We start from the raw sequence: 15,351 nt of genomic DNA, 5'->3' as shown, positions 1-15,351 counted from the left end.
AATAAAATTATTTTTAAATACAGCACATAGAGATTTACAATTTTTTGCATTGTTTTCAGGATGATGTCACGAAGAAAGTCTACCATACAACAATGGGTACAAATGTATAATTGCACTTTAAAGTGCATAAAATGCATCCACAAGTGCATAAACATGTCAAAATAAGTATATTAAGGGCCATATTTTGTTATTCATAGTGTTTTTGGAGTCACTGAACACGAATACTTAACCAGAACCGACCCCCGATACAACTGATGCGTGACCCGTCAAAATGGCCCGGTCAAAGCAGCCCCGTCAAAATAGCCCCGGCGAAAACACCCCCAATAATAAGTTTTAACTTTTAACGGAGTATCATTTATTTTACATCACTATTGTAATTGGGAAATAAGCCACAATTTAACTTAAAAAAATGATTTTATTAACGTTCCGACGTCCCCAAATTTGGTGTCGTTGTCAAAATACAAAAAATATTAATGAATTAAACAAAAATGTTGTTGCTTAGTAAAAAAATTCTTCTAATAATTTATTTAATCTGACTCATTTATATCGGCAATTCAGACATTTATACATTTTAAAGTAGAAGACTTTAAAATGACATTGCCAATATTTATGAGTTGCGGGACGACTTTATTGAAAGATAGTTCATTCGATTACACGAAATCAACTTAAGAATATCCGTCACAAAAAAATCATAGCATGTGATCCGTCTTTAAAAGGACAACCACACGCAATGGTAACAGTAAAATTCTTGTGTTAGTGATTCCATAGTGAGGAAAAACCAGGAATTTTTTTCCTGGTTTTTGCTAACAGAAGACACAGGGTTCGAGTTCTCTGAAAAGACCATTTTTATTTAATGTAGTTAAGATAAACATCTAAATAGAGGATAATTGCTATTTCCGAAAAAATGTATTTTTAAGGGATTATTCATGATGAATTCTGAAGGGGGCTTTTTTGGCGGGACTGTTTTGTCGGTTCTATTTTGTGGGCGAGCTATTGTTTCGCGGCTATTTTGTCGGCAGGCTATTTTGTCGGAGCTGTTTTGTGTGCGGGATATTATGTCGGGGCTATTTTGTTGGAGCTTTTTCGACGGGCCTATTTTGACGGGGTACCAACTGATGACCAGGGTTACTGGTAATGCACGTCATCTGGGGCTTAGGTGGTTTTCAGCACTATTGATTAATTGATGCAAAGAGATTACTCGGGGTTTTTGGGATGACTGAACACTAATACGTCATTATATAACAGACCTTCGTACCACTTGGTGCCCCGGGGGCACTGCGGAGGCACGTCATCTTCTGGAGTTTCCAGTGTTTTCGGCACTAAATTGATACAAACAGATTATTCGAGCGATTTTTGGGTTGCTAAATATGAATATGACATTAAAACCACTTCACGGAGCACCTAGTGCCCAGGGTAACTTATATGAACGTCATCTTCTGGAATTTCGGCGGTTTCGGATTTCAGACCTTGGTTCTGATAGTTTATTCGTATTCGGCAACCCCAAGAACCCCCAAGTTATCTATTTGCATTAATTTAGTGTCGGAAACCTCAAAATTCCTTTTTTCTCAAAAAAATAATGACGTGCATATCAGACACCCTAGGTACTGGGTATCCTGTAGGTCCATTCTGATCTTATAGTCGTAATTTAGTGCCAAAAACCCTCGAAACTCCAGAGGATGACGTGTCTCAGCAGTGACCTTGAACACAAGGTACTCCAGGGGCCGGTTCTCATGACGTATTCGTCTTTAGCGATCCCAAATCCCAAAGTTTGTATCAATTGGGGTTTCAATGCTTGAAACTCCAGATAACGTGCATTTCAGTAACTCTGAGCACCAGGTGCTTCCGGGGTCGGTTCTGATTACGTATTCGTGTGCAGTGACCTTAAACACCCCTATTTATAATAAAATCTTGCCCTTAACATACTCATTTTGGCATGTTTATGCACTTTTGGATTCATTTTATGTACTTTAAAGTTAGTCTGGGCAGATTATCGGTGAATAGGCCATTTTTGGGAAAAGTTATTTACCAGCAATTTTATAGCTGCAATCGAATCTTATGATTGTATTAATAATATAGGTATCAAAATCCGCAGATAGTGTGTTACTTTTTTTATAAACAAATTTTTCAATTTTTGCTCTATAATTTCAAAGATTTTAACTTTACACCAAAAACACCCAAATAAAAATTCACCATAATAAAATTATGCATTTTTCCCGATTTACTTCGACGAAAATTTTTCCCGGAAAATGCGGGTTTTTCCAACAAAATCTTTTATTTTCAACTAAAATTTTAGATAAGTAAGTTTATCAATAATTAAATAACTTGGTAATATAAAAGCTGCTCTCGCATAGATTATAATTCCAGAAGCCGATGGAAATTGAATGTAAAGTTTAGCAACAATTGAATTGTTAATTAAAAATTTACGGACGCTATAATAACCACAATAATCGCGATACATAAGAATAACTATGATTTTTGTATAAAAAGACGCTGTACCTATCTAATGTAGTTTACAGAATTGAAATTGGACTATTTAAACGCCCTTGTGAATATTTTAAAATTATAAACAATTTTTTGGCTTATAAACAAATAGAATATCTCGGGAAATATTAAATGAAATTAAATCATGAAAACGGTATTGGAAAAAAGCGGCAGGGTGCTTCTTTTAAAAGCAAACACGTTTAATTGTGAAAAGGGGTTCCTGAGATTCAACCGGTCAAAGTTAACCTGCATTTACGGCAAAGATATAAACAATAGGATCATAATTATGAAACCATCACCTTTTGTTTTTGTCCTCTTTCTCTACACCAATTTTCATATCTTTAAAATACTCATAATATATATTATTATAATAAAAACTATCGACATTACGAGTGAAAATTGCCAAAAATAAAAGTTCAAAATCGGTATACGTTAAAAAAAATGCATTTTCTCGGCTTCCCATGGAGCAATTTCCTTCCTTCTTTTTTTGTTCCCAAGTAACTCGAGTAGAGCCATCTAACTAACGCATTATTAAATGTCAAAGTCGCTTTTGTTTTGTTATAATAAATTAATTTATTTATGATAACAGATATTTTAAATTTGTTTAAATAAAGATTGTTTAAATAATTACACAACTTTCAAATGAGAATATTTGTGTCTTTAACGTTAAAAGGTACACTTGTAGTAAGTTTACCTAAAAAAAGTCTACAACTGGAAAAATATGTAGTTTTCTTTTCTTATAGATAAATGAATCTATTATAAGAAAACAAAAGCAAGTTTGACATTTAATAATGCGTTAGTTAGATGGCTCTACTCGAGTTACTTGGGAACAAAAAAAGAATGAAGAAAATTGCTCCATGGGAAGCCGAGAAAACGCATTTTTTTAACGTATACCGATTTTGAACTTTGAGATTACATTTTCTCCAACCTAATTTTTTATTGAAACTTTGCTATTTTTGGCAATTTTCACTCGTAATATCGATAATTTTTATTATAATAATATATGTTATGAGTATTTTAAAGATATGAAAATTGGTGTGCAGAAAGAGGACAAAAATAAAAAGGTGATGATTTGAAAATTATGAAGCTATTGTTTATATATTTGCCGTAAATGCCGGTCAATTTTGACCGGTTGTATGTCAGGAACCACTCATCACAATTAGGTAAACGTTTTTGCTTTTAAAAGAAGCGTCCTGCCGCTTTTTTTCAAATACCGTTTTCATGATTTAATTTGATTTAATATTTCCCGAGACATTCTTTTTGTTTATAAGCCAAAAAATTGTTTATAAATTTAAAATATTCCTGAGGCCGCTTAAATAGTCCAATTTCAATTCTGTAAACTACATTGTATAGGTACAATATACTTTTATACAAAAATCATAGCTATTCTTATGTATCGCAATTATTGTGGTTATTATAGCGACCGTAAATTTTTAATTAACAATTCAATTGTCGCTAAACTTTTCATTCAATTTTCATCGCCTTCTGTAATTATAATCTATGTGAAAAAGCTTTTATATTACCAAGTTAATTAATTATTGATAAACAATTACTTATTTAAAATTTTAGTTGAAAATTAAAGATTTTGTTGAAAAAACCCGCATTTTCCGGGGAAAATTTTCGTCGAAGTAAATCGGGAAAAACAAGTTTCTATGCAGAATTTAATTACGGTGAATTTTATTTGGGTGTTTTTGGTGTAAAGTTAAAATCTTTGGAGTTAAGAGTAAAAATTAAAAAAAAAACACGATTTTCGGGCGCCATTTGGTTTATAGAAAAAGCACACCATCTTCGGACTTTGCATACCTATATTATTAATATATAGAATCATAAGATTCGACTCCATAAAATTGCTGGTAAATAACTTTTCTTTGTATTTTGTTAATTAGCCCAGAGTAAGCGCAATTATTCATTTTGACCCATTTTTGAATACATAGTAGACTTTTTTTGTGACTCCATCCTGAACACAATGCCAAAAGTTGCAAGTCTCTAGGTGCTGGAAATACGTGGAAAGTATATAACGACGAAAGAATAGACTGGGAAATAAATAACAGAGCAAAGAAATCAAACAAGTTATACTATGCGTTAGCCCCAATACTGGGAAAAAGAGAACTTACACGAGAGATGAGGATAAAAATATATAACACAATGGTGATACCGACTGTGCTCTATGCAAGTAAAAGCTGGATAATTCTGGAAAAACATACGAGCAGGATAAATGCAATGGAGATGAAACACCTAAGAAGGATAGTTGAAAAAAAAAATGATATATTAAGCAACGATACTAATAGGAGAATGGCCAACCAAGAACCAATAATGAATAAAATAGCAAAGAGACGAATGAACATTGGGCATCTGATGAGGATGAAACCCAACAGAATTATAGTGGAGGAAATAAAAATAATGGCAGGAAATAGGAAATAATGAAAGCGATGGGCGAATGGAAATTAAAATAGCTAGCCCAAATCTGACACACTTAAAGGGTAAAAGGAAGGGAATAAAAAAAGAAAGAAAGACAGAAAGATTATTAATTATAATGATATTCAAAATATTTAAATATTTTATGAAGAATCATTTTCTTTCGAAAAATAAATAATAAAGGAAGTTTTCAGTTGTTGCAAACATTTCAGTTTCAAACTTTCAAACTGTTATAATATATAAGGTAGCATTTTTTTTTAAATTCATACACTTGTTTCTCATTAGTTAATAATCCTATATGAGAATACATGTTCCGTGAGTATTTGTTACACATACTTATTGTTTCATTTCATTTGTTTCAACAATTTGATCGAGAAAATGTGGCGGCACCTTCACAAAAAATTCAAAACATAACCTTGGTAATCTCGGACTCGCATTATTGAACAATTCTACATATACATATTATACACATGCGGCTTGCTCTCGGCGAAGGACAAGCGCGAAGAATAAGACAACAGATACTGATCGCGATCACTTTCGTTCTCACCTAGTCACGCCAGATGCGGTCGTCATAGCAGAATCCGCGACAGGACTAACTTAACCTAAGTCTAGCAGCATTACGAAGAATTCTGCGAGATTTCAGGGTGGGAAGTGGACATGGTCGTGGTCGAAACCTTGTGGGTTCGATTTATTACTTTCTTAATAAAAATGAGTTAGAGTATAACAGGTAATAATATCATTAAAACACGATGATTATGATGTTAATATAAATCTACACTCCTGAAAAAAAATCCGGAAACTTGTTATAGGTTTTTTAATTTTGTCAGTGTATAGTGGTTTTAATGGGAGGAAGTAAACATTGATAATAAAAACGTTCATTCATTACAATCAAATCGTTCTATTAATATTTTTAAGTGATCTTCACCATAGGAACACAATTTTGACATTTGAACAAAAATGATACTTTATCTCGTTTACTAGCAATAGATTTTTGCAGTTTTTATTGCATTTACGGTAAGTTTCACGTTTATTCCGACAAATTCAGATCAGTGTTCGTAAGTGTTTTCAAATCGTGTTAGTACGACTCCCGAAAAAATGCAGAAGTTGTGGCATTTGAATATTGTCAATACCGTTCATATTGCTTAGAGGTAACTTCAGACTGTAGGATACAACAGAAACCAGAATCAGACAGGAAAAGGTACAGATATCAGCGTGATGAACGTTTTTTTAACTGTTTTCGTATTACTGCACCACTCTTTAACGTTAAATTTTCTCACTAGTCATTTGCTAGAAGCTCGAGGGACTCATATTTCTGCACGAACTGTAAGAAGAGTTCTGCGGGAAAGAGGTTTACGTTTTCATAAGCCAGTAGAATGCTCTAAATTAACACAAGCTCATCGAGCTAACAGAATGAGATTTACCGATGATCACAGAGACTTGGCTGTTCAGCAATGGAGTGTTGTAATGTCTGAATAATCCTGTTTCTACTTACTATCTTCATACGGATGCGAAGGTGTATGGAGAAGACCCGAAGAACGATTTGCACCTTGCTGTATTTCACCAAGAACGCCGTTTGGTGGCGAAGGGTATTTCATTCAACGGACGCGGACGCACCGAATTAATTTTCATCGAACATGGAACTCAACAGCAGACATATACATATGACAGTGTCTGGAGGACAATGTTGTCCCCTACTCCTCTTTCGTGGAGATAATTTCTTCTTAATGCGTGTCCACATACTGCGAGAATCGTCATGGACTATAGAAATACTGTCGGAATTCCCGTTATTGAATACATTGACTCTTCTATCTATTTCACGTGTCGTGACAATTTTTCATTTTACAACAAAGAAACGTTACCATAAAAACTTCGCTTCAAAAAAACTTAAATCTAAATCCGCATTACGCCGTTCATGACTTTTATGTCTTCTATTTTATGCCATTAAATAAAAAATTACCGAAAATGACTTATTTTTCCTAAATCTTTAATCTACTTATGTAGCAAGATTGTTATAAAAAAGTTATATATACACTGGGGTGCAAAATTAACCGGACACCTTAAAAATGGATCATTTTTGATGTCTCGAATTTTCTAAACCTGTTGTCCGATTTAAGTGATTTTTTAATATGTTATAACCTTATTCTTTAACAATATCGCTGTACATAATAACATTGTTGCTAAACAGGTAAATTATCATTGTATACCGGGTGTACCAATGAAACTGGGTTTTTTTCTCAAAGTTCGCATCATCCTGTGGAATATTCTAGCATTTATTAAATATTAAAATTAAAATCAAAGTATAGCCTCATGTTTTCTCAATATTTTGTTTTTTGATTCATTCGCTTATGTTGGATAATAAAAAAGTTAGGTACTTTAACAACTAGCCATGTTTTTCATCAATACAGGATGTTTTTAAATAAGTATGGCAAACTTCAAGGGGAAATTCTACATGAAAAATAATGACAGTTTGCTTTATAAACCTAGGTCCGCAAATGCTTCGTTTCTGAGATAGAGAGTGTTGAAATTTTTCTTACAAACTGACGATTTATTTTTTGCTTTAAAACTGGTAGAGACATGCTAATGAAATTTGGTGGGTTTTAAGACGTAGTTATTGTACATTTTTTCACATACAAGTAAGAATTTAATATTCACCATTAACGCGCATACGGGTAATATGAGTTTTATACCGGTTTTAAAGCAATAAATAAATCGTCAGTTTGTAAGAAAAATTTCAACACCCCCTATCTCGGAAACGAAGCATTTGCAGACATACCGTTTATAAAGCAAACTGTCATTATTTTTTAGGCAGAATTACCCCTTAAAGTTTGCCATACTGATTTAAAAACACCCTGTATTGATGAAAAACATGGTTAACTGTTAAAGTACCTAACTTATTTATTATTTAACATAAGCCAATGAATAAAAAAACAAAATGTTGAGAAAACACGAGGCTATAGTTTGATTTTAATTTAAGTATTTTATAAATTCTAGAATATTCCACAGGGTGATGCGAGCTTTGAGAAAAAAACACAGTTGGATTTGTAAATTTAAATCTATAGCAAAAATACTATTATAGCGATATTGTTAAAGAATAGGGCTATAATATATTAAAAAAATCACTTAAATCGGACAGCAACTTCAGGAAATTTGAGACATCAAAAATTACCCATTTTTAAGGTGTCCTGTTAATTTTGCACCCCAGTGTAGTTATAAAGCATATTTTCATATAAAATTAAATTTGTAAATGTATTTTGTGTCTTGTGTGGATTATTAAATCATCCTTTGAAGCACCTACCTGTTATCTTGCTCTGCAGCCGGACTGACCCTAGTGGAGTTTTGCCTGCTGGAAGGATGAGACGCGGTTGCAGCGGATTTATGCGACTCCATAGGTGCCGACGACACAGACTCCTCAACGCTGGAGACCCAACGTCGGGCTGTTTCTGAAGTCACGGCCCGGGAGTTCCTCAACGGCGATGTCGAGTCCAGAATGCTGTCGACGCTTCTCTGAAATCAAATACAGAATTGTATGTACATACTGAAAAGAATATGGTAAAAACAAATGTTAGTGATGTGCTGATAGGAAATATTGGATTTAAAATATTGCAACTGCGTTACCCACTTTATCTTGAAGAATTGTGGTAGCTCGTATTGAAATGAAATGCTGTTTATCTGTATGGTCGTTGTAGTAATATAACATGCCTGCGCACGCATGAGTGACCTCTATATATGAAGCAAAAGAGACTTCTCTTCGATAGCGGATTTTAGATAAAGTCAAGCTTACTCGAAGATGTTAGAAAAAACCTGTTATTCCGACAATAATTTACAGTTTACCCTTATATAACACCACCTTTTTCACGCTTTACTTAGAGAAAAGAGTTTAAAATAACGGTAGACGATTGCATTTATTTTCAATTTGAGCTCCACCATTCTCCTACATGCATTTGAAGGTATCACCTCTAATCAGAAAGACTTGTGAGAGCTCTAGTTCAAATAAAATACTATTTATCTATATGAATGTTACAAAGTCCTGGATCTCGCGTATTAAAAAAAATGTTTATTAATAGCAAGCTGAAAATTTGTTAATATACTCATGGACAAAAATATTGCATATTTTATCTTCAATCGTTATTATTTGTTTATTTTTTATCTTTGAGATGTTAAGTATTTTTTTATTTATTTATTTATCTATATATTTTATTTATTTATTTGTTATATTTTAATTCATTATAAATAAATAGTTAAACATTGTCTTTATAACTGAATATGCAATAATGTAACAAATTAACAAACATTGCATAGTACGGAAAGTGTGCTTTGGTGACTTGACAATTCTTGTTTTGTTGAATTGTCAGTTAGAATATGTCAGTTGGAGAGTTTTATTTTTTGATTCTGCAGTTTTCTTGCTGATATGCCACATTTAAGTGAGGTAGTGTGTGCTAGAATTGTTACTTTAAGAAATGAGGGTTACATACAAGAAGATATGGCGTGGATAGCGGCTATCCATCAGTCGACTGTTGTTTCTCGTATAGTAAAGCGATACAATGAGATTGGGGAAACAAAAGGCGACCTGGTTAAGGACGAAAAAGATGTGCAACGCCAAGAGATGACCAATATTTAATTTAAATCTTTGCGAAATCGTACACTTACAGCTTCTTATCTCAAAAATGAGTTACTGCTCACAAGACAAGTTAATGTAAGTACCAAAACTGTGACTCGAAGACTTAAAGAGGTTGGTTTGAATCCAAAACGGCCTGTCAGAGTTTCACTTCTACCACGGCATAAAACTTAAAGGTTGCACTTTGCAAGAGCCCACGTTAACTGGAACGAACATCAATGGAGAAGAGTTCTTTTCACAGATGAAACTAAAATACAATTATGGAAGCCAGATGGATGTGATCGAGTATACAGAAGGTCTGGGGAACGTTTCGCAGAATGTAATCTTGTACAACATGTTAGTTTTGGTGGCGGTTCCATAATGCTATGGGGTGGCATTAGTTGGGAGAGTCGTACGGAGCTTATTGAAGTGAATATTCGCATGAGTGCTGACTGGTACATACGGAACATCCTTGAAGAGCATGTTTTTCCTTATGCCGGCTTAACTGGGTATGATAACTTTGTGCTATGCACATACCGCATGAACAGTCATACAATTTCTTGAGTATGTTGCAGTTGAGGCTCTAGACTGGCCACCAATGAGCCCGGATGCAAATCCCATAGAACATATATGGGACATCCTAAAAAGATGTATACGAGCAAGAAATCCAGCTCCAAACTCAATTGCAGAATTAAGAATTGCTGCACAGGAAGAATGGAATCGATTTCAGCAAGAAACCAAGATATTCTGCGGAGCGTTCCTAGAAGGATGCAGGCAATCATTAGAGCTAGAGGAGGAAATACTAGGTACTAAATTTTTACAATATTGCCATAAAAAATTGTTGTATTGTCGTTATTGTTTCTTTTTCTAATTAAATGTTATAAGCAAAATCAGATTATTTTATTAATTTCTCTACAAATTAGTTGTGACTCTGCAATATGCAAGTTACTTGACAATAAATATACGTAGTTCAGCTCAACTTATATAGCAATAAAAATTACAAATTTTTTTAAAAGGAAAAAGATATACTTCAAAAATAAAATATGCAATATTTTTGTCTGTGAGTGTAGCTTAACTGTGTATAGTCGGACAAATTTTAATAAACGGAAACACTGGAACGGGAAGTTTTAATTGTGTACTGGAACAGGTTACAGGTTTCAAACGTCAGACTACGAAAACGTCCCATGTATTTTGTCGGACAGGACTTCCAATTGATTTGTTACCCTTTCATTAAACTCTCATGCAAAAATCAGACTGCTATTTACCACCAATATAATTCCTGTCATTTGACATGTTCTACGTGTTGAACTTATTAAAATGCCCAACATTTTTTCATATATTATATAAAGTTTCCTATTGAATAAACTTAAAAACAACCTGCTAGTTTTCACAAGTATAAACTTGTCAGGATGACACGTTCTACAATTAAAATCACTTTCCACATTTAAAACTTCTCCTGTTCCAGTGTTCCCATGCATCAAAATTTGGCCGACTAGACACCGTTAAGCTATTAACAAATTTTCAGCTTGCTATTAATCAACTTTTTTTGGTACGCGGGATCCAGGCCTAATAGTTTTAAGTCCTAACATCGTCCAATAGCTTACAGCAATAGACCGGGCAGTATCGTCGCCCCCGCTTGCGAAATTATTCCGATTCGATTTTTTTTGCACAAACTTACCCAAAAAGAGGTTCTTATAACATATCCACAGGGTGCCGGACGGTGCCGTGGTCGAAAAATTGTTTAAACATTTGTTTTAAACAAATTCACGAAAATAATTTTTTCATTTCGAACAACTTTTTTTTAGATAATTTGGGCCATTCTGAGCAAAAAGGGCTCTTGTCATTTTTCTCTAAAGTTGATTGTTGTCGAGTTATATGCGATTAAAAATTTGAAAAATGCGAAAATGGCCATTTTCATGGCTTAATAACTCCATTAAAAATTACTATTATAAAATTCAATAAGTAACCAAATCAAGTTTCAACCCCCTTCTTCAAGGTTCTGAAGAGATTTTTGTCATTATTTTATTACAAAGCTGTTATTTTTAATTATTAACAATTAGCGCTATAGACCAGGATATATCGTCGCCCCCGTTAGTGAAATTATTCCGATTCGATTTTTTTGCACAAACTTACTCAAAAAGAGGTTTTTATAACATATCCACAGGGTACCGGGAGGTGCCGTGATCAAAAATTGTTTAAACAATTTTTTTAAACAAATTCACAAAAATAATTTTTTGATTTCGAACAAATTTTTTTTAAGATAATTTGGGATATTCTGAGCAAAAACGGCCTCTTTTGGTTTTTTTTCTAAAATTGATTTTTGTCGAGTTATACGCGATTTAAAATTGGAAAAATGCGAAAATGGCCATATAACTCGACAAAAATCAATTTTAGAGAAAAATCACAAGAGATCTTTTTTGCTCAGAATAATCCAAGTTATCTAAAAAAGTGCAATGAAAAAATTATTTTTGTGAATTTGTTTAAAAAATTGTTTTAACCATTTTTCGACCACGACACCGCCCGGCACCCTGTGGATATGTTATAAACAAGGACCTCTTATTGAGTAAGTTTGTGCAAAAACGTCGATTCGAAATAGTTTCGCTAACGGGGGCGACGATACAATTGGACTATAGCGGTAATTGTTAATAATTAAAAATAGCAGCTTTGTAATAAAATAATGATAAAAATCTCTTCAGGACCTTGAAGAAGGGGTTTTAAACTTGATTTCATCATTTTTTGAATTTCATATTAATAATTTTTAATCGAGTTATTAAGAATTGAAAATGGCCATTGTCGCATTTTTCAAATTTTTAATCGCATATAACTCGACAACAATTAATTTTAGAGAAAAATGACAGGAGACCTTTTTTGCTCAGAATGACCCAGGTTATCTGAAAAAATATTGATCGAAATAAAAAAAATATTTTTGTGAATTTGTTTAAAAAAAATTGTTTAAACAATTTTTTGACCACGGCACCGCCCGGCACCCTGTGGATATGTTATAAGGACCTCTCTTTGAGTAAGTTTGCGCAAAAAAATCGAATCAGAATAATTTCGCTAGCGGGAGCGACGATACTGCCCGGTCTATAAGCTTGGATCCGCAGTTCACCTAATTTGCCATATGAATAAGTACTACGTTTAATGAATATAAGTTTAACGGACTACCCGAAAAACCTAAAAACAAAATGGCATTCCAAAATCGAGTGTATTGCATCGTATTTTGCCTTAAAATTGACTATATTTCAAGTACGGTTCATTTTTAGTAACACAAAGACCGTTGAAATTTCTGGAAACTTAAAAAATAAAGTCCATGTAAGAGGAAGAATGGTATTTTGATCTCCAAATAAATATGGTCCCATGAATTATCTCTGAATGGTCCAAACTCCTCGAATTTACTTGTTTTGGGTGCATGTGTCCAGGGTTAGGGCTATGTAGTTCTTATTTTAGAGTGTATTCATATATATTGTTTCCCAATAAATTCGAATTTCAAACTTACTTTTGTGTCAGAAGTGACGGGAATTTATTATAAACTATTTCATTGTTTTAAAAGAAAACAAATCTCATGGAACAGATGGCATTCCTTGGAATGGATGGAGTGAGGAAAAGAGGTAAGCCCAGAGCACGATTTAAGGACCAGGAGGAAGACGGCTTGTGAGTGTTAAGAGTACGAAATTGGAGAACCAAGACAAATGATAGGAATGAATGGAAGCTGCTTCTAGAACAGGCCAAGATCTGTAGAGCCAATTATGTGATAAAAAAAATACAGTTTATAGACAATACAGTAGGAGGCTGGTTGGTGCCCACACCAAAGAATCAAATAAAATTAGAATAAAACCAAATCTTAGGTTCATTTTAAATTAACAACCCCTACCCACAATAAAGTCATCCGTTTCCGTTGAACCATGCCGACTTGTCAATGTCATACTTATACCTGCAGTAGCACCAACCAACCTTTTCTTCGATTTTCTATTATTTAATCTGTCTCTGCTATTGTATTATGCCTATTTACTTGGAATTTAACATTGACTAAGTATACCAAAGCAATTAGCTAACTTACTGCATTCATGAAACAGTTGATATACTTATCCGTTGGATTATGCTTTCATAATTTCATTATATTTATCCAACTTTCACTCTACAGTTTGTTTTTAAAAAAATACATTTATTGTAATTGACACAATCTTTATATTTGTATTGTTATAACAGAATCAGTTTATACTAGTTGGTACACATAATTTTTATGGATGTTGCTATTTAATATTTAATATTTTTAACAATATTTATTCTTGTAAATTTCATGTCAATAATGGATTTTTACTTAAAGTTGGCAACTAATAACAAAATTTTGAGAAGAAGAATCTGACATTTCAGCTAATCTCCATCTGTCTAAACACTGAAAGTTCCCTCTCAAAGATCAAACACGATCAAACAGTGACATGAGCGCCCATACCCATGGGCAGGGGGGGGCGAGCCCCCCCAGGCTTTTCAGGTGCTGTATACTCTATATGGTTATCCAAAGTATACAAAATATAATGTGCAACATCTTCACGTCTGGCCCGCCCCTGAAAATGTTTATCTGGGCGCCCGTGTGTAGAGATCGAAACCGGTCGTCGAAGTAAATTCTGAGTAAGTCTGTGTTTCTTTACTTCATATAAAAAAATTATTTATATTTGTCAGTTGTTTCGACGCAAAACCAAGTTTAAAATTCGAATTCAGCGGGTCAAAATTCATAAGAATACACTCTGAAACTTCTTGAACTTTGATGGGCCACAAATCAGGCCTGGTATGGGAGCACGCAAAATAGAATTCTATTTTAGTGACGTCACGTTGCCCAGCAACCGTCGATTCTCCCATTGTGAAATTCGATTTTGTGACGTCAGCAAAATAGAATTTCATTTAGCGTGCTCTGGGCCCTGGGATGAGAGCACGCTAAATAGAATTCTATTTTGCTGACGTCACAAAATCGAATTTCACAATGGGAGAATCGACGGTTGCTAGGCAACGTGACGTCACTAAAATAGAATTCTATTTGGCATGCTCTCACCCCTGGCCCCTGGACTAATTATTTTAATTTTTTTTTGTTGGTTGTTATAATCTGTTTCGCTGAACATGAGGCATCCTGTATAAAAATAGTAACTAATAGAATGAGTAAATTCAATCAGATTAACATATTATCATAATGAAAAGCAAATAAATGTATAGAAACCAGAAGAAATTCCAGTATTCTCTCAAAGCAACTAACGGAGTGCCAGTAATATGTATTTTGCATAATAATTTTATAAATAATTGAACGAAGCTTGCGCCTAGACCGGACCTGACAGCAAATCGATCGTGATAGAGCAGAGACTACAGAGGAGCAGAACAGAGCAGAGCACAGCGTCGAAGAGTAAGTTTATAATGGAAATAGGTTCCTGATAGTAAAACTGGAGTCCTGAATACATTGTTGATGCATTGACGACAATGGAATATGAACAAGAGCTGGAGAACTCTTATCTGATATCCGGTTTATTTAAAGACCATTGCCATGGCTTCGTATATGGAAATGAGTGAGTTGAGTGGACGGAGAGCAAGGAACTCGGGTCGGCAGATATGTATGAGGGTATTTGGAAGCGACAAAGATGATTCTGCGGTTTGATGTCATAACCAATATATTTTGAACGACGAAATAAAACTGTCATCGACAACATACAGGGTGTGACATTAGTGAGAGGAAGTCGAATTTCTCGTTTGTCGTAAGAGAAGCGAAAAACAATTATTAAGTAAAAGTTGGAGTATAGATAGGACCATAATTTAAAAACATTTTATGTGACACAAACTTATGTTTCTTTTAAGGGGCTATCCTAGTGTAAAAGTACGAAATT

The 15,351-nt window shown here is 33.8% G+C and overlaps 1 protein-coding gene across 2 annotated transcripts in view; it reads right to left on the bottom strand.

The window, feature by feature from the left end:
- Nucleotides 1-15,351, bottom strand: part of LOC126879961 (serine-rich adhesin for platelets) — a 960,737-nt gene that overhangs the window by 840,506 nt on the left and 104,880 nt on the right. The window contains exon 3 of one of the 2 annotated variants that reach the window (XM_050643380.1): nucleotides 8,192-8,400. In XM_050643380.1, the coding sequence (XP_050499337.1) occupies nucleotides 8,192-8,400 (209 nt within the window). Of the gene's footprint in view, nucleotides 1-5,443; nucleotides 5,483-8,191; nucleotides 8,401-15,351 lie in introns of those variants that run through there. The other variant, XM_050643382.1, reaches the window with a different exon arrangement.

Source organism: Diabrotica virgifera, chromosome 2, assembly GCF_917563875.1.
Source record: "Diabrotica virgifera virgifera chromosome 2, PGI_DIABVI_V3a".
In the NCBI taxonomy this organism is placed as follows: domain Eukaryota; kingdom Metazoa; phylum Arthropoda; class Insecta; order Coleoptera; family Chrysomelidae; genus Diabrotica; species Diabrotica virgifera.
Note: the sequence above shows the minus strand (reverse complement) of the source record. Positions and strands in the feature narration are given on the sequence as shown.